This window comes from Hyla sarda, chromosome 13 (assembly GCF_029499605.1).
Source record: "Hyla sarda isolate aHylSar1 chromosome 13, aHylSar1.hap1, whole genome shotgun sequence".
Lineage (NCBI taxonomy): Eukaryota > Metazoa > Chordata > Amphibia > Anura > Hylidae > Hyla > Hyla sarda.
This window is the reverse complement of record NC_079201.1, coordinates 43305048-43325317: the sequence shown is the minus strand read 5'-3', so window position 1 is coordinate 43325317 and position 20270 is coordinate 43305048. Positions and strand designations below refer to the sequence as shown.

Below are 20270 nucleotides of genomic sequence, written 5' to 3'. Positions count from 1 at the left end.
GGGGTCAGAAGATGACCATTTTAAACATATACATTTTCCTGCATGTATTCATGTTTTTTTTCCTGAAGTGATCCAAAATCAAACCTATACAAGTAGGGTATCATTTTAACCGTATGGACCTACAGAATAAAGATAAGGTATAATTTTTGCCGAAAAATGTACTGCGTAAAAATGGAAGCCCCCAAAACTTACAAAATAGTGTTTTTTCATCAATTTTGTCGCACATTGATTTTTTTTCCCGTTTCACCGTAGATTTTGGGGTAAAATGACTAATGACATTACAAAGTAGAATTAGTGACGCAAAAAATAAGCCATCATATAGAATTTTAGGTGAAAATTTTTAAGAGTTATGATTTTTTAAAATTAAGGAGGAAAAATTGAAAATGAAAAAATGGAAAAAGCCGGGGTCCTTAAGGGGTTAATGAGCATTTGTCAAACACCTGTGGGGTGCTAAGGCTCACTGTACTGCTTGTTACGTTCCTTGAGGGGTGTAGTTTCCAAAATAGTGTGCCATATAAGTTTTTTTCTTTGCTGTTCTGGCACCATGGGGGCTTCTTACATGCGACATAGATCACAAATACCATTTCAGCAAAATTTGCTGTCTAAAAGCCACACATGGCTCCTTCTCTTCTGAGCATTGTAGTGTGCTCGCAGAGCACTTTACGTCCACACATGGAATATTTCCATGCTCAGAAGAAATTAGATTACAAATTTTGTGGGTCATTTACTCCTACTACCCCTTGTGAAAATGAAAAATTTGGGGTAAACCCTGCATTTTAGTGAAAAAAAATATTCATTTACACATCCAACTTTAACAAAAAGTCATCAAACACCTGTAGGGTGTTAAGGCTCACTGTACCCCCTGTTATGTTCCTTGAGGAGTGTAGTTTCCAAAATATTGTGCAATGTGTTTCTTTTTTTTCCTTTTTTTTTATTGCTGTTCTGGCAGGAGTTTTTGAAATGCAACATGCGCCCCAAAAACAATTTCAGCAAAATTCACTCTCCAAAATCACCTTGTTGCTCCTTCCCTTCTGAGCCCTCTAATGCACCCAAAGACCACTTTACATCCACATATGAGGTATTTCCTTACTCAAGAGAAATTGAGTTACACATTTTGGGGGGCTTTTTCTCCCTTTACCTCTTACTCTCCAAATTCCCCTTGTCGCTCCTTCACTTTTGAGCCCTCTACTGCGCCCGCCGAACAATTTACATAGACATATGAGGTATGTGCTTACTCGAGAGAAATTGGGCTACAAATATAAGTATAAATTTTCTCCTTTTACCCCTTGTAAAAATTTAAAAAATGGGTCTAGAAGAACATGCAGGTGTAAAAAATGAAGATTCAGAATTTTCCCCTTCACTTGCTACAATTCCTGTGAAACACCTATAGGGTAAGCATACTTTCTGAATGTCATTTTGAATACTTTGAGGGATGCAGTTTTTATCATGGGGGTAATTTATGGAGTATTTCTAATATGAAAGCCTCTCAAATCCACCTCAAACTTAACTAGTCCCTGAAAAATTCAGATTTTGAAATTTTCGTGGAATATTATTGCTTAACTTTGAAGCCCTCTATTGTCTTCCAAAAGTAAAAACATGTCAACTTTATGATGCCAACATAAAGAAGATATATTGTATATGTGAATCAATATATAATTTATTATTTGGCATTTGAATTATTTTTCAAATGCAACATTGGAATTTTTCACCAAGAAATTATGCAAGTGTTGACGAAAATTTACCATTAACAAAGTAGAATATTTCACAAAAAAACTATCTCGGAATCAAATGCAAAAGCAAAAGCATCTCAGAGTTATTAATGATTAAAGGGGTACTCCGCCCCTAGCATCTTATCCCCTATCCAAAGGATAAGGGATAAGATGTCAGATCGTGGGGGTCTCACAGCTGGGGACCCCCGGGATCTCCGCTGCAGAACTCCGCTGTTCTTTAATAAGAGAATCTCTCGAGGGGCCACAAAAACAATGAACTTGAGGAAGGCAAAGTTTGACCAACTCAGAGAAGCCCTTAACATTATAAAATGGGATAATGTCCTCAAAAACAAGAATACTGACACTAAATGGGAGACTTTTAAAAATATCTTAAACTCTCACTGTAAGATGTTTATTTTATGGGAATAAAAGGGTCAGAAATAAAAGAAAACCAATATGGATGAATAAAAACATTAAGGGGGCAATAAATGACAAAAATAAAGCATTTAAACTACTAAAAGAGGACGGCAGTGAAAAAGCATTAAAAAGCTATAGAGAAAAATGTAAAATATGTAAAAAACTGATAAAAGCCGCAAAAATAGAGACAGAAAGACTGATTGCCAAAGAAAGTAAAACTAACCCCAAAATGTTTTTTAACTATATAAATAGCAAAAAGGTCAACAATGAAAGTGTAGGCCCTTTAAAAAATGATAAAGAAGAAATTATAAATGGGGATCAGAAAAAAGCAAATATATTAAACAAATTCTTCTCCACTGTGTTCACCAAGGAAAACGAAATGCCAGGTGAAATACAGCGAGATAAGGTAAACTCCCCTTTACAGGTCACCTGTCTAACCCGGGAAGAAGTACAGTGCCGCCTACAAAAAATCAAAATAGACAAATCGCCAGGTCCAGATGGCATACACCCCCGTGTTCTAAAGGAATTAAGTAGTGTAATAGACAGACCCCTATTTTTTATATTCATGGACTCTATAGTAACAGGGACTGTCCCCTAGGACTGGCGCATGGCAAATGTGGTGCCAATATTTTACCTACGAGGGGGTGTACTGTCTGTAATAAGCTCACATGTGGGTTTTCCTTTCTTATTTTCCTCTAAATGTATGTAACAGTCAGCTACTGATTGGTCCGTAAGAAACTTAGACCTCAAATGCGAACAGAGTTCTCTCTGATGAGCCCCGTCATATTTCCAAGCAACAATTTGGGGGTCACATGTTAGTTGTTTCCAGAATGATGAAGAAGAGAATAGCTGCAAATGGCAATTTTCATTTTTCCCAAACTAAACTTCTCCTGGAAAATAAATTTAGGAAACACCCGTGCATTCAAAATGTCCACTTTACCCCATTCCTCAAGGGGGGTACTGTCTGTAATGGGGTCACATGTGGGTGTTTCTTTGTTTTATTTTCCTCTTAATGTATGTAACCGTCAGCTATTGATATGCCATAGGCCTCAAATGCGAACATAGCTCAAATGCCACACTTGAGCCCTGTTATGTGCCCGCATAGCATGTTAAATCCATACTAAGAAGCAATGGGGTTACCAAATTTGGGGGGCATTTTCTCCTATTACCCCTTGTCCAAATTAAAAATTTAGCGTAACACAAGCATTTTTGGGTAAAAAAAAAATTGTCATTTTATGGCCCACTGTTCCAAACACCTGTGAGGTGTAACCCCTTGTTATGTTCCTTGAGGGGTGTAGTTTCCAAAATGATGGCACTTGAGGGGGGTCCCACTACCATGAGAGCTCTGTAAACGCACATGGCCCCCGACTCCGATTCCAGCAAAATTCTCTCTCCAAAAGCCGAATGGCGCTCCTGCTCTTCTGAGACCTAGTGTGCACCCGCAGAGCAGTTTACTTCCAAATATGAAGTATGTCTTTACTCCGAAGAAATGTATTTACAAATTTTGGGGGGTTTTAACTCCTATTACCACTTTGGGGTAACCACAGCATTTTAGTGAAAGAAATAAAAATTTTCCTTTTCACAACCCACTTTAACCTCTTAAGGACCCAGGACGTATGGGTACGTCCTGGGTCCCGGTCCTGCGATATAACGCGGGATCACACGGTGACCCCGCATCATATCGTGGTGGGCCCGGCGTCATAGTGAAGCCGGGACCAGCCTCTAATAGCGGAAGTGAAAGTTGCCGGTTAGCTCAGGGAGCTGTTCGGGATCGCGAACAGCTGTAGCACAGGAGGAGGTCTTCTTACCTTCTCCTGTGCTGTCTGATCGCCGAATGAATGCTTCAAGCCTGAGATCCAGGCTTGAGCATTCAATCGCCGGAAACACTGATTGATCCATTCCTATGGAGATGGATCAATCAGTGTAAAAGATCAGTTAATGCAATGTTATAGCCCCCTATAGGAGCTATAATATTGCATAAGAAAAGTGTAAAAAAAAATCATTAACCCTTTCAATTATCCCTTCCCCTAATAAAAGTTTGAATCACCCGGCATTTCCAAGAATAACAAAACACAGTGTAAATAATAATAAAATAAACATATGTGGTATCGCCGCGTGCGGAAATGTCCGAATTATAAAAATATACCGCTTTTTAAACCGCTCATTCAATGGCGTACGCGCAAAACAAAATTCCAAAGTCCAAAATAGCGCATTTTTGATCACTTTTTATACCACAAAAAAAGAATAAAAAGTGATAAAAAAGTCTGATCAGAACAAAAATGGTACTGCTAAAAACTTCAGATGACGGCGCAAAAAATGAGCACTCATAGCACCCTGAAAACAGAAAAATAAAAAAGTTATAGGGGTCAGAAGATGACCATTTTAAACATATACATTTTCCTGCATGTATTCATGTTTTTTTTCCTGAAGTGATCCAAAATCAAACCTATACAAGTAGGGTATCATTTTAACCGTATGGACCTACAGAATAAAGATAAGGTATAATTTTTGCCGAAAAATGTACTGCGTAAAAATGGAAGCCCCCAAAACTTACAAAATAGTGTTTTTTCATCAATTTTGTCGCACATTGATTTTTTTTCCCGTTTCACCGTAGATTTTGGGGTAAAATGACTAATGACATTACAAAGTAGAATTAGTGACGCAAAAAATAAGCCATCATATAGAATTTTAGGTGAAAATTTTTAAGAGTTATGATTTTTTAAAATTAAGGAGGAAAAATTGAAAATGAAAAAATGGAAAAAGCCGGGGTCCTTAAGGGGTTAATGAGCATTTGTCAAACACCTGTGGGGTGCTAAGGCTCACTGTACTGCTTGTTACGTTCCTTGAGGGGTGTAGTTTCCAAAATAGTGTGCCATATAAGTTTTTTTCTTTGCTGTTCTGGCACCATGGGGGCTTCTTACATGCGACATAGATCACAAATACCATTTCAGCAAAATTTGCTGTCTAAAAGCCACACATGGCTCCTTCTCTTCTGAGCATTGTAGTGTGCTCGCAGAGCACTTTACGTCCACACATGGAATATTTCCATGCTCAGAAGAAATTAGATTACAAATTTTGTGGGTCATTTACTCCTACTACCCCTTGTGAAAATGAAAAATTTGGGGTAAACCCTGCATTTTAGTGAAAAAAAATATTCATTTACACATCCAACTTTAACAAAAAGTCATCAAACACCTGTAGGGTGTTAAGGCTCACTGTACCCCCTGTTATGTTCCTTGAGGAGTGTAGTTTCCAAAATATTGTGCAATGTGTTTCTTTTTTTTCCTTTTTTTTTATTGCTGTTCTGGCAGGAGTTTTTGAAATGCAACATGCGCCCCAAAAACAATTTCAGCAAAATTCACTCTCCAAAATCACCTTGTTGCTCCTTCCCTTCTGAGCCCTCTAATGCACCCAAAGACCACTTTACATCCACATATGAGGTATTTCCTTACTCAAGAGAAATTGAGTTACACATTTTGGGGGGCTTTTTCTCCCTTTACCTCTTACTCTCCAAAATCCCCTTGTCGCTCCTTCACTTTTGAGCCCTCTACTGCGCCCGCCGAACAATTTACATAGACATATGAGGTATGTGCTTACTCGAGAGAAATTGGGCTACAAATATAAGAATAAATTTTCTCCTTTTACCCCTTGTAAAAATTTAAAAAATGGGTCTAGAAGAACATGCAGGTGTAAAAAATGAAGATTCAGAATTTTCCCCTTCACTTGCTACAATTCCTGTGAAACACCTATAGGGTAAGCATACTTTCTGAATGTCATTTTGAATACTTTGAGGGATGCAGTTTTTATCATGGGGGTAATTTATGGAGTATTTCTAATATGAAAGCCTCTCAAATCCACCTCAAACTTAACTAGTCCCTGAAAAATTCAGATTTTGAAATTTTCGTGGAATATTATTGCTTAACTTTGAAGCCCTCTATTGTCTTCCAAAAGTAAAAACATGTCAACTTTATGATGCCAACATAAAGAAGATATATTGTATATGTGAATCAATATATAATTTATTATTTGGCATTTGAATTATTTTTCAAATGCAACATTGGAATTTTTCACCAAGAAATTATGCAAGTGTTGACGAAAATTTACCATTAACAAAGTAGAATATTTCACAAAAAAACTATCTCGGAATCAAATGCAAAAGCAAAAGCATCTCAGAGTTATTAATGATTAAAGGGGTACTCCGCCCCTAGCATCTTATCCCCTATCCAAAGGATAAGGGATAAGATGTCAGATCGTGGGGGTCTCACAGCTGGGGACCCCCGGGATCTCCGCTGCAGAACTCCGCTGTTCTTTAATAAGAGAATCTCTCGAGGGGCCACAAAAACAATGAACTTGAGGAAGGCAAAGTTTGACCAACTCAGAGAAGCCCTTAACATTATAAAATGGGATAATGTCCTCAAAAACAAGAATACTGACACTAAATGGGAGACTTTTAAAAATATCTTAAACTCTCACTGTAAGATGTTTATTTTATGGGAATAAAAGGGTCAGAAATAAAAGAAAACCAATATGGATGAATAAAAACATTAAGGGGGCAATAAATGACAAAAATAAAGCATTTAAACTACTAAAAGAGGACGGCAGTGAAAAAGCATTAAAAAGCTATAGAGAAAAATGTAAAATATGTAAAAAACTGATAAAAGCCGCAAAAATAGAGACAGAAAGACTGATTGCCAAAGAAAGTAAAACTAACCCCAAAATGTTTTTTAACTATATAAATAGCAAAAAGGTCAACAATGAAAGTGTAGGCCCTTTAAAAAATGATAAAGAAGAAATTATAAATGGGGATCAGAAAAAAGCAAATATATTAAACAAATTCTTCTCCACTGTGTTCACCAAGGAAAACGAAATGCCAGGTGAAATACAGCGAGATAAGGTAAACTCCCCTTTACAGGTCACCTGTCTAACCCGGGAAGAAGTACAGTGCCGCCTACAAAAAATCAAAATAGACAAATCGCCAGGTCCAGATGGCATACACCCCCGTGTTCTAAAGGAATTAAGTAGTGTAATAGACAGACCCCTATTTTTTATATTCATGGACTCTATAGTAACAGGGACTGTCCCCTAGGACTGGCGCATGGCAAATGTGGTGCCAATATTTTAAAAGGGGACAAAAGGTGACCCCGGAAATTATAGGCCTGTTAGCTTAACCTCTGTTGTATGTAAATTGTTTGAGGGTTTTCTAAGAGATGCTATTTTGGAATATCTTGATACAAATAAATGTATGACTCCATATCAGCATGGCTTTATGAGGGAACGGTCCTGTCAAACTAACCTGATCAGCTTTTATGAGGAGGTGAGCTCCAGACTGGACCAAGGGGAAACGCTGGATGTCGCATACCTGGATTTTTCCAAAGCATTTGATACAGTGCCACATAAACAGTTGGTGCATAAAATGAGAAGGATTGGGCTGTGTAATGTGTGTAAGTGGGTAAGTAACTGGTTCTGTGATAGGAAACAGAAGGTGGTTATTAATGGTACTTATTCTGATTGGGTGACTGTTACTAGTGGGGTACCACAGGGGTCAGTATTGGGTCCTGTCCTATTTAATATATTCATTAATGACCTTGTAGAGGGGTTGAATAGTAAAGTAGCAATCTTTGCAGATGATACTAAACTCTTTAAAGCGGTAAACACAATAGAGGACAGGGCACTGTTAGAAATGGATCTGGATAGGTTGGAGGCTTGGGCTGGGAAGTGGCCGATGAGATTCAACACTGATAAATGTAAGGTAATGCATATGGGGAGGAAAAATCCGGGCTGGGATTATGTATTAAATGGGAGCACACTTGGGACGACTGATGTGGAAAAGGACTTGGGAGTTTTAGTTAACAGTAAATTTAGCTGTAGTGATCAGTGTCGGGCAGCTGCTGCCAAGGCAAATAAAATCATGGGGTGCATCAATAGAGGCATAGATGCCCACGACAAGGAAATAATTCTACCGCTGTACAAATCTCTAGTCAGACCACACATAGAATACTGTGTACAGTACTGGGCACCAGTGTACAAGAAAGATACAGTGGAGCTGGAGAGGGTTCAAAAACGGGCAACCAGGGTAATACGGGGAATGGGAGGACTACAGTACCCAGAAAGATTATCAGAATTGGGTTATTTAGTTTAGAAAAAAGAAGGCTTAGGGGAGACCTAATAACTATGTATAGATATATCAGGGGACAGTACAGAGAACTTACCCATGATCTATGTATACCCAGGACTGTATCTATAACAAGGGGGCATCCTCTAAGTTTAGAAGAAAGAAGGTTTCTACACCAGCACAGACGGGGGTTCTTTACTGTTAGAACAGTGAAACTGTGGAATTCTCTCCCAGAGGAGGTGGTCATGGTGAACTCTGTAAAAGAATTTAAAAGGGGTCTGGATGCATTTTTGGAGAGTAAGAATATTGCTGGTTATGTATATTAGATTTAGATTTAGGGACAGAACGTTGATCCAAGGATTTATTCTGACTGCCATATTTGGAGTCGGGAAGGAATTTTTACCTCTAATATGAGGGTTTTTTTTCCTTCCTCTGGATTGACTCAGTAGGGATATAGGTTGAACTTGATGGACTCTGGTCTTTTTTCAACCTTATGAACTATGTTACCCCGCTATCATTACTGCACAGAGCAAACTCGCTCTGTGCGTAATGACCGGCAATACAGGGGCCAGAGCATCGTGATGTCACCGCTCCGCCCCTCGTGACATCATGGCCCGCCCCCTTAATGCAAGTCTTTGGGAGGGGGCGTGAGGGCCCTTTTAAAATGACAGTGGTCAGATTTGCAAAAAATGCTCTCGTCCTTAAGGTCAAAATGACCCATGAGGTTTATTTATGTCATAGAAATATTATGGATATATGGAGAGGAACAACACAGAATGATCTCCAATGCCAAGTATTAAACACTTTAGATGCTGTTGTCAAAGCTGTCAGTGGCATTTAAACAGCTGCACTATGTATATTTGTTTTAAGTATATCATTATGTGGTACTGAGTGCAAAATGATAAGGCCACAACATAAAGTGTGAAAAAAGTGAAAGGACTGTAGAATCGAGAGGTGACTATGCTTAACCCCTTAAGGACCCTTGACGTACGCGTACGTCATGACACCCTAGTACTGGTACTGCCGCGCGCCGGGCTGGGATCAGACCGGGATGCCTGCTGAAATCGTTCAGCAGGCATCCCGTGCAAACGCCCAGGGGGGTCACCAGTTAATTTACACTTGCGATTTGCGCAATTCCGGGTCATTACGGGTCTATAGTGACCCGGTGACCCGGAATACAAGGGGGATCGCGGTTGTCTAAGACACCCAGGATCCCCCTAAAGCCATAGGAGTGAGGTGGCAGGCGGGGGCGGGGGGTTAACTTTTGTTTTCCCCGTCCTGCCCACCCACAATAGGCGGGGCAGGACGGGGAAATGACGGGGACCGGCGCCGAAGATCCACTTACCCATCCGGGCGGGCGACGGAGGCTGCGAGCGACGGAGATCGGCGGGCGGCGATGACGTGCGGCTGCATCCGATGGAAGCCCGTGAGTTGCCTAGCAACATTTGGAGGGTACAGTTTGAGACCATTATACAGTGGTCTCTAACTGTAGCCCTCCAGATGTTGCAAAACTCCAACTCCCAGCATGCTTAGACAGCTGTTTGGGCATGCTGGAATATGTAGTTTTGCAACAGCTGGAGGGCTACAGTTTGAGACCACTATATAGTGGTCCCCAAACTGTATCCCTCCAGATCTTGCAAAACTACAACTCCTAGCATTCCCAAACAACTGTTTGCTGTCTGGGCATGCTGGGGATTGTAGTTTTGAAACAGCTGGAGGACCATAGTTTGGAGATCACTTTGCAGTGTTCTCTAAAACTGTAGCCCTCCAGATGTTGCAAAACTGCAAATCCCAGCATGTCCAAACAGCAAACAGCTGTCTCGGCATGCTGGGAGTTGTAGTTGCGTACCTAAAGCTATTGCATAACTACATCTCCCAGCATGCCCTTCGGCGATCAGTACATGCTGGGAGTTGTAGTTTTGCAACAGCTGGAGGCAGACTGGTTGGAAAATACTGAGTTAGGTAACAGAACCTAACTGAAGGTTTTCCAACCAGTGTGTCTCCAGCTGTTGCAAAAGTACAACTCCCACCATGCATGGTCTGTCAGTACATGCTGGGAGTTGTAGTTTTGAGACAGCTGGAGGTTTGCCCCCCCCCCCCCCATGTGAACGTACAGGGTACATTCACACGAGCAGGTTTACAGTAAGTTTCCTGCTTCAAGTTTGGGCTGCGGCACATTTTTCACCGCAGCGCAAACTCCTAGCGGGAAACACTACACTAACGCATAATAAAGAGTAAAACACTACATATACACCCCTTACACTGTCCCCCCAATAAAAATGAAAAACGTATTGTATGGCAGTGTTTCCAAAACGGAGCCTCCAGCTGTTGCAAAACAACAACTCCCAGCATTTCCGGACAGCCACTGACTGTCCAGGCATGCTGGGAATTTAGCAACAGCTAGAGGCACCCTGTTTGGGAATCACTGGTGTAGAATACCCCTATGTCCATGCGATCACTAATTAAGTCCTCAAATGTGCATGGAGCTCTCTCACTTCGGAGCCCTGTCGTATTTCAAGGAAACAGTTTAGGGCCACATATTGGGTATTTCCTTACTCGGGAGAAATTGCACTACAAATTTTGGGGGGCTTTTTCTCCCTTTACCCCTTATGAAAAGGAAAAGTTGGGGCTACACCAGCTTGTTAGTGTAAAAAAATAAATACATTTTACACTAACATGCTGGTGTTGCCCCATACTTTTTATTTTCACAAGCGTTAAAAGGAAAAAAAGACCCCCAAAATTTGTAACGCAATTTCTCCTGAGTACGGAAATACCCCATATGTGGGCGTAAAGTGCTCTGCGGGCGCACAACAAGGCTCAGGAGTGAGAGCGCACCATGTACATTTGAGGAATAAATTGGTGATTTGCACAGGGGTGGCCGATTTTACAGTGGTTCTGATATAAATGCAAAAAAACAAATACCCACATGTGACCCCATTTCGGAAACTACACCCCTCACAGAATTTAATAAGGGGTACAGTGAGCATTTACGCCCCACAGGTGTCTGACAGATTTTTGGAACAGTGGTCCGTGAAATAGAAAAATGTAATTTTTCATTTGCACAGCCCACTGTTCCAAAGATCTGTCAAACGCCAGTGGGGTGTAAATACTCACTTCACCCCTTATTAAATTCTGTGAGGGGTGTAGTTTCCAAAATAGGGTCACATGTGGGGGGGTCCACTGTTCTGGCACCACGGGGGGCTTTGTAAATGCACATGGCCCCTAACTTCCATTCCAAACTATTTTTTTCCCAAAAGCTCAATGGCACTCCTTCTCTTCTGAGCATTGTAGTTTGCCCGCAAAGCATTTTACGTCCTAACATGGGGTATTTCCATACTCAGAAGAGATGGTGTTACAAATTTTGGGGGTAATTTTGTCCTATTGTCCTTTGTAAAAAATTAAAATTTGAGGGAAAACTAGCATTTTAGTGAAAAAAATAATAATAATTTTCACATCCAACTTTAATGAAAAGTCGTCAAACACCTGTGGGGTGTTAAGGCTCACTGGACCCCTTGTTACGTGCCTTGAGGGGTGTAGTTTCCAAAATAGTATGCCATGTGTTTTTTTTTTTTTTTGTTTGCTGTTCTGGCACCATAGGGGCTTCCTAAATGTGACATGCCCCCCAAAAACCATTTCAGAAAAACTCATTCTCCAAAATCCCACTGTCGCTTCTTCCCTTCTGAGCCCGCCGAACACTTGACATACACATATGAGGTATTTTCTTACTCGAGAGAAATTGGGTTATACATTTTAGGAAGATTTCTCTCCTTTTACCCCTTGTAAAAATTCAATAACTGGATCTACAAGAACATGCCAGTGAAAAAAATGAAGAATTTGAATTTTCTCCTTCAATTTGCTGCTATTCCTGTGAAACACCTAAAGGGTTAACAAACCTTTTGAATGTCATTTTGAATACTTTGAGGGGTGCAGTTTTTATAATGGAGTCATTTGTGGGGTATTTCTAATAAGAAGGCCCTTCAAATCCACTTCAAAACAGAAATGGTCCCTGAAAAATTTCGCTTTAGAAAATGTTGTGAAAAATTGGAAAATTGCTGCTATACTTTGAAGCCCTCAGATATCTTCCAAAAGTAAAAACATGTCAACTTTATGATGGAAACATAAAGTAGACATATTGTATATGTGAATCAATATATAATTTATTTGGAATATTTATTTTCCCTATAAGCGGAGAGTTTCAAAGTTAAAAAAAATGCTAAATTTTAAATTTTTTTATCAAATGTTGGAATTTTTCACCAAGAAATGATGCAAGAATCGACAAAATTTTACCACTAACATAAAGTAGAATTTGTCACGAAAAAACATTCTCAGAATCAGAATGAAAGGTAAAAGCATCCCAGAGTTATTAATGTTTAAAGTGACAGTGGTCAGATGTGCAAAAAATGGCCGTGTCCTACAGTGAAAATTGGCTGGGTCCTTAAGGGGTTAAACTGACAATATGGAAAACAAAAACATAAAACACTCCTAGCCCAGAGAATGCTTTCTAATCACATTAGAATATATAACTTACTGTCACGGATGAAGGTGTCCGCAAAATACAGTGTGCGCACAAACCCAGTGAAGGAATCTTCTGCAGATCGAGCCTCGACCTTGCGTTGTACAGGGGCCAGCTCCATCTCATGCAGAGCTTCTTGCTGTAAGCGGGCATTTGCTTCCTGCACCTGACAAAAAGTCAAAATATGTCTGTACAATACAGTTTCTGTGTTATATCCAATTTCTTATAGGAGAGAAAATGAATGTAATATATAATAATGGCATATCTCATTACTCTTGAAGAGAAGAATAACAAAAATAGTATCACATAATGATACATACAATTAGGGCCAAGAAAACAAAGAAATAATAGCACAGTGAAAAAAGACCACATAACTATACAGTACGTTAGGGGTTTTGTAGGCCCAAAATGAATGCGTAAGCTATTTTATATGTATGTCGGCCATTTTGTATGTATCAGCTATGTTTAGGCCACAGTTTATTCTAGAGTTTCTTATCTACAAATATGCCAGTCAGAGAGGAATGTACTCCTCTCCTTAGATATTTATGGCTGTTGAGATAAGACAGGAGAGGGGCTAGTTACATTCTACATTACAACAAATTTGTTGGTTGGGAAATGTCTAACTGGTGCCACATGTCTAAGAGAAAGCAAGTTTTAATTGGTATATGTCAGAGTTAATCCCTGGAATTATATGGTAATGGGATTATACCATTTAGATTGGCAAATAAGAGAATTAATTAAATTAAATAATTATCTCCATATTGAGATTGTGGTCTTGGATGTTCTGTATTATGGATTCTAACTGCAGGAGGGTCCATTCTCCAGATCTACAAGAAAGCATTGAACAATTGCTTTAAATATAGAAATCCTATTTCGCCAAGCTAAGTGTTTTAAGTCAATTTCCAACACAGGAAACCTGATTTCAAGTTCTTCCCATTGAAACATAGAGCAAGATCATATATCTCTGCTATTTATCTGTCTTCAATTTCTTACCAAGATCATGTGTAGAAAATAGTCCAGAATGGGGTGAAAGTATATCAAAATGTAAATACAGTATCCTTAGATGGAATTGCCCATTCTTGGAATCATGTGATGTGTAGTTGGTTAGAAAGGGGGCTGAGTGTATTTTGCATTCCATATTGATATGATTAGATTATATGGTGAGATATTGCCCATCTTGATATCATGAGATTTCCTCTGCACAGAGTGGTGTATATCCTTTTTCTTATATGAGATCCTCCTTACCTTGTAGCTTTCGTAATATCGTAACATATATGTAGTCAACTAATAAGCTTGTAATGCTTTAAACTAATTCTTGATATTAATATATAATTGACATTTATTTGCATATATCATTGTGTTTATTACTTATTTATGTTTAGAACCTTATAAACAATAAATCTGCATATTTTTATAATATCTGTGTATTATTCTATATTGCAAAACTACATCCTTAGCGTCAATGTCATCTCATCAAAAAGAACTTGATATCTGAGGAAATAGAATAGTTGGACTCAGATGTGAATTGTATTAATTAGGTTTGTCTAAAATTCACCAGGTCATCATTTTGATATTTTTTTATAATTTTCAATTTTTTTATTTTTCATAATATTTTTATGATCATAATTCATAATTGAGTTATTACTGCAGAACAAGTAAAACCATGGACGTGGACAGAAGGAAGATGAGGCGGCGGAGGAGGAGGAAGAGGAGGATGAGAAAGAGGAAGATGAAGAAGAGGAGGAAGAGTGACCCATATCGGCTGACACCAATTTCTCCATCCTATTGAGAGCCCTAACAAACTCAACCTTAGAAGGAGCCACTGAGGATTTCAAATGCCTGGGGATAATGACCCTTGAAAGTAGCATAATAAGCCAATTTCATTCTTTGAGGAAGAATCTGGGACCAGAGAGAGCAAAGCTTTAAAGAACAGCTATTGCATGGCAGTGATCAGTGTAGGAAATCAGTGTGTGACACAATGACAGAGCCTGGAGGTGGCATCAGTAGGAGGAGACCATATAGTGGCTGAATGACACAGCGTGGAGGTTTTGGCAGCATGAGGAGACCATATAGTGGCTGAATGACACAGCGTGGAGGTGTTGGCAGCATGAGCAGACCATATAGTGGCTGAATGACACAGCATGGAGGTGTTGGCAGCATGAGAAGACCATACAGTGGCTGAAGGACACATCCTGGAGCTGGCAGCATGAGGAGACCATATAGTGGCTGAATGACACAGTGTGGAGGTTTTGGCAGCATGAGGAGACCATATAGTGGCTGAATGACACAGCGTGGAGGTATTGGCAGCATGAGGAGACCATATAGTGGCTGAATGACACAGCGTGGAGGTGTTGGCAGCATGAGAAGACGATATAGTAGCTGAAGGACACAGCATGGAGCTGGCAGCATGAGGAGACCATATAGTGGCTGAATGGCACAGCCAGGAGTTGGCAGCAGCATGAGTAGACTAGTGTCAATCCCTAGATGAATTTGCATAACAAATTTTTATTCCCAGGCCCAGCAGCAGTATCAGTAAACCATATATTGTCTGAATGACACAGCCTGGAGTTGGCTGAAGCATGAGGAGACCATCGAAATGTATGATTTTTTTTATTAAAATTTAAGATTTTGAAATTTAAATGAATGATTTTGTTTGAGGCCATATATTATAGAGGGAAAAAAATGGGCCGAAAAATAGACACTGAATGGAAGAAGTGGGAGAACGCATCCTAGCTGGTAATGGGTTGGGGGGAGGGAAACTGGAGGGGAGAGTAGTTTATTATTTTTCTTGAAAAAACTGAGTAGATTTGTGTATGTATTATTTTGTAATCATGTATAATGAGAAATAAAAACTTTAAAAAAAATTAAAAACAAAAAAATGATTTTGAAATTGAACTTTTAACTCCCAAGTTTTAGTGTCCCGGAACCCCGGCGTTTGGGTACAAAGGGCCAATTTTAACAAGCCCCCCACAGGGCTCATGTGACCGTGAGATGTAGGCGCAACGTCTCCATTGCCCTGACCAGCCATGGTTTCCAACACTTTTCACCAAGGCAAACCATGTGAATAGTGTGACACCGCCGTGCCCTGCACACACGGTATGCTGAAGGGCCACTGAAACTTGTCCGGCAGTGGAGGCTGAGGACACGGTGGAGGATGAGGAGGGGGCGGAGTCGCACACTGTCACAGGACCAACGGGCTGACAGAGTGGAACAGGAAGCAACATGAGTACACAAGAGGGGTTCACAACCCCTAAAATTAAAAGGTGAATGTTGAAATCTCTATTGAAGATGCATGTTAGGTAGTGCTACCATCCAAAAATGTAAGGCCCAAGCCCAGAAGCATCAGTAAGCCAAGTAGTTCCTGAAAGACACAGTCAGGACAAGGCATCAGCAGTACACAAAAGGATTTCATAACGCCTAAGATTGAAAGATCAATGTTGAAATCTCAATTAAGCACGTATGTAAGCTAGTGCAAAACATCCAAAAATGTAAGGCCCAAGCCCTGAAGCATCAGTAAGCCAAGAAGTTCCTGAAAGACACAGGAGCAGTCAGGACAGTTCCTGAAAGACACAGGAGCAGTCAGGAGCAGTCAGTCATCAGCAGTACCCAAGAGGGTTTCATAACCCCTTACATTGAAAGATCAATGTTGAAATTTCTATTAAGCATGTATTTAGCTCATGCTAAACATCCAAAAATTTTAGGCCCAAGCCCAGAAGCATCAGTAAGCTGAGTAATTCCTGAAAGACACAGGAGCTGTCAGTGGCAGGCATCAGCAATACACGAGAGGGTTTCATAACGCCTTACATTGAAAGATCAATCTTGAAATCTCAATTAAGCATTTATGTTAGCTAGGGCTACCAGAACATATTTGGAGTTAAAGGGGTATTACAGGAATTTTTTTAATTTGACTATGCTATAGGGGCTGTAAAGTTAGTGTAGTTCATAATATAGCGTCTTTACCTGTGTGTCACGGTTTTTTCACAATTCTTCTGTGATTTTCATCCCAATATTTATTTCCCATATTTATTTTTATCCGCATACTAAATGACTGCTGTTCCCAGCTTGCAATGCGGTCGAGACCTTACTCACTAGTCAGCTGATGACAGGGAGCCTGTCTGCTTCAATGGGTGGAGAGAGCAATCTGCAACTAATGCAGCAGCTGGAGGCACTCTGATTGAAAACCACAGGTCGGCAGCTCATTTATGTTTCAATGGGTGGGGTAGCTGATGTGTGGGAGGGAGGAAAATGGTATCATGGGATTTGTAGGCACACAAGAAAACTGAAAACAGGAAATACAAGTTCACACAAAGCTAGCCAACAATGTTCTGGTAATCTCACAGCATAGCCATTTAGCCCAAGACAAGCGCAGATCCTTCCTAAGCATGTCCGTTACTGCCTGCCAGGTACGTACTAAAATCACCTTATGCTGGATAACCCCTTTAATATCCCAGTCCCAGTAGCATCAGAAAACGATATATTGGCTGAATGACACAGCCTGGAGCTGGGGAAAGCATAAGGAGCCCATGTAGTGTCTGAATGGTACAGCCTGAAGGTGGTTGAAACACGACGAGACCATTGAAATACATGAATTCTAAATAGAAATCTAAGATTTTTACATTGAAATTGAGGATTTTTAAATGGAACTTTTAACTCCCAAGTTTTAGTGGCTCGGGCCCTGTTGTGTGGGTACAAAGGACCTAATCTAACAAGGCGTCCCATGTCACATGTCAGCACAATGACAGAGCCTGGAGGTGGCATCAGTAGGAGGAGACCATATAGTGTCTGAATGGCACAGCCTGGAATTGGCTGAAGCATGAGGAGACCCCAGAGCTTCACAAAAATTGTCAGAATACCACCTGACATTCAAAATAATAAAATGATAGATACGTTCTCTGAAGAAAAGGATCCTTCATTAGATGACAATATGAGTATTGTGTGTTCCAGTGACATTAGCTCATCGGAGGAACAGGAAAACATGTGTGACATTCCATCTCGGGGATTAGCTCTGGGATCGTCCTGGTTACTTGCCACGGGACACGTTTCCTCGCAATAACTCGCCAGACAACCGTTCTGCATTGAAGTCTGGCACCTTGCCAGCTTTATTAACACAGGTTGCAGGTAAAACAAAAGATAACTCCGGAACAAACCAAAGTCCTAGACCGTCTGGTCACTGACTACACATATAAGCATGCCCTGACTAACTGGTGAGCTATCCTCAGCCAGCATAAAAAATGTGCCCCTGCAACCTGTTTTACTCACAGTTCACACTGTCACTTGGGGCCACTCACAGATTCCAGCTGTGTGCTTCCTTAACAGGGCCCGAGTGTCTCCTCCTACAGCGACATGCTGTTTCCCAGGGAGAGCCCCAACTATTTTGTTTCCTTTCCTTTTAAACACACTTCCCCTTCCTGATACCTCATTAATCAGGCCACAGGTGGAGGATTCTCCAGAGTTAGCAAGGGAAATACACCCTTTCCTTGCCACATATCCCCCCTCTGCTCAGACCATTTTAAAAATTTCAATTTTTAAAAAAAAAATTCAACAATTGTGTGGTTCATTATTTTTGAGAAAAAAGTCTGATGCCGCAGAGGTGGGGCCTGGGTCTGGGAATTTAAAATTTTTGGATTGCGGGTGCTACAAAAAAAGATGGACACACCCTAATCCGTTCAGTGGAGCGCGCCTGTGGCCCTGGACATCTGAGGGCATAACACACCTGTTATTGCTCGATCTCAGGAGAAGGGGGGTTCATCATCGGGAGAAGAGAGTTGCAGGTTGCCCTTGAGTCAGAAAGGCAGTAGCACGGTTGGCAGTCAGCGTGGTGTGGCAGTAGTGGAAATTCTGGAGCCAAACGTGCCCGGGAGAGACCACCTGCTTCACGGCAGCTTACCTTTCCGGGAGTTAGCGGGTTACCAGCACCGGTCGATGAAAGATAGAGATAGGCCTGCGGCCCCGGAAATCAGAGGGCATAACACAACTGGTATGGCTTGATTTCGCAATTGATCGTGCAAAGGTAGGGGGGTTATTAAAGCCTCTTGGGTACTGCTGAGGCCTACTCTTGACTGCTCCTGATGCAATGTATGGGGTAATTAAACACTCTTGGGTAGTGTTTTTTTTTTAATTTACTGATAATTTTATCAGTAATAAAATTGAATTTTCCAGAATGCTAATAGTTACACAACGGAACGCATGTTGCGTGTGATTTTTTAATGAAAAAAAAATAAAAAATACGGACTCTGCTTCATCATTTTGGGTGAAAAAAGTCCTTTGGTGATCTGATCTTTTGGAGACAGATGCGATTACACACATATTGAATTTGTTTTTGTAAAAAAATTTCAAACATTGTGTGGTTTATTATTTTTGAGAAGAATGTCTTTGGGTGGTCCACCGTCCTGAATTATAGAGTCTTGTGAACTGTTGGATATGCGCTTGTTCTTACACAAAGGTATTTCTTTAAAAAATTTCAAAAATGTTGTTGTTTTTTGGAGGGGATTGTGAAGCCCGGGTGTGTACTGGTGCATCAGCCAACTCCAGGCTGTGTCCTTCAGGCAATATATGGGTTCCTGATGCCGCAGAGGTGGGGCCTGGGTCTGGAAATTTCTAATTTTTGGATAGCGGGTGCTACCTATGAGAAATCTTTGTCAGAAATGTCATATATTGTGTTTTTTTTTTTTTGGGGGGGGGGGGGGGATTGTAAAGCCCTGGTGTGTAGTGTACTAGTGCATCAGCCAACTCCACGCTGTGCCATTCAGCCACTAAATGGTCTCTTCTTGCTGCCAACATGTCCCCGCTATGTCATTCAGTCACTATATGGTCTCCTGACACTGATGCCACCACCAGGCTCTGTCATTGTGCTGCTGTGCGGCAGTGATTCTAAGAGCGATGCCGGTAATCTGCATGCTATTCTGAATGACAGTATTTCACTACCCCAGCACACTCCATATGCATTTTAGGACACAGCAAAGTGTTCTATACCCCTATAGAGACTAAAAAGAATAAATTCGGATCGAAACAAACTTTTCAGGAAAATTCGGCAAATCAGCCGAATCGAATTTTTGAAAAGTTCGCTCATCTCTAGAAATGACCAGTGAATGTTTCCACTATGAAGTTGTTTGTGTTTTAATACATTTTGGTATTGGAAGAGGAGGATATCCACGTGGTATTGATTGAACCATCTGATGATATTTCCTTAATTTCCTTGTCTTTACAGTTACACGGATGGATGCCATGCCAAAAAATGAAATGTATCAGAAAATGTGATTGTCTGATTATATTACGGGAGTAACAAAAGAAGACGTTTGGGCAAGAAAAATAAAATGAGAAAAAAGGAAAAAGTGATCACTATTCAATTGATAAATGTTTAAAATCAGCTAATTTTTTCCTTCTTCCCCCAAAAGAGCTCTACATAATTTTTTCTTTTGCATTTTTTTGGTGTGAATGTAGGCCATTTGTGTTATGTGGGCCCTGTATGTGTTTGTATGTTGGTATTGTTACATGTTACATGTGTCTTGTATGTCTCTTG

General features: G+C 40.4%; 1 protein-coding gene across 11 annotated transcripts in view; it reads right to left on the bottom strand.

The window, feature by feature from the left end:
* LLGL2 (LLGL scribble cell polarity complex component 2) overlaps positions 1–20270 on the bottom strand; it is a 578766-nt gene that overhangs the window by 210637 nt on the left and 347859 nt on the right. For all 11 annotated transcript variants that reach the window (XM_056550314.1, XM_056550313.1, XM_056550316.1 and 8 more), the window contains one exon: positions 12767–12917. In XM_056550314.1, the coding sequence (XP_056406289.1) occupies positions 12767–12917 (151 nt within the window). The remainder of the gene's footprint in view (positions 1–12766; positions 12918–20270) is intronic.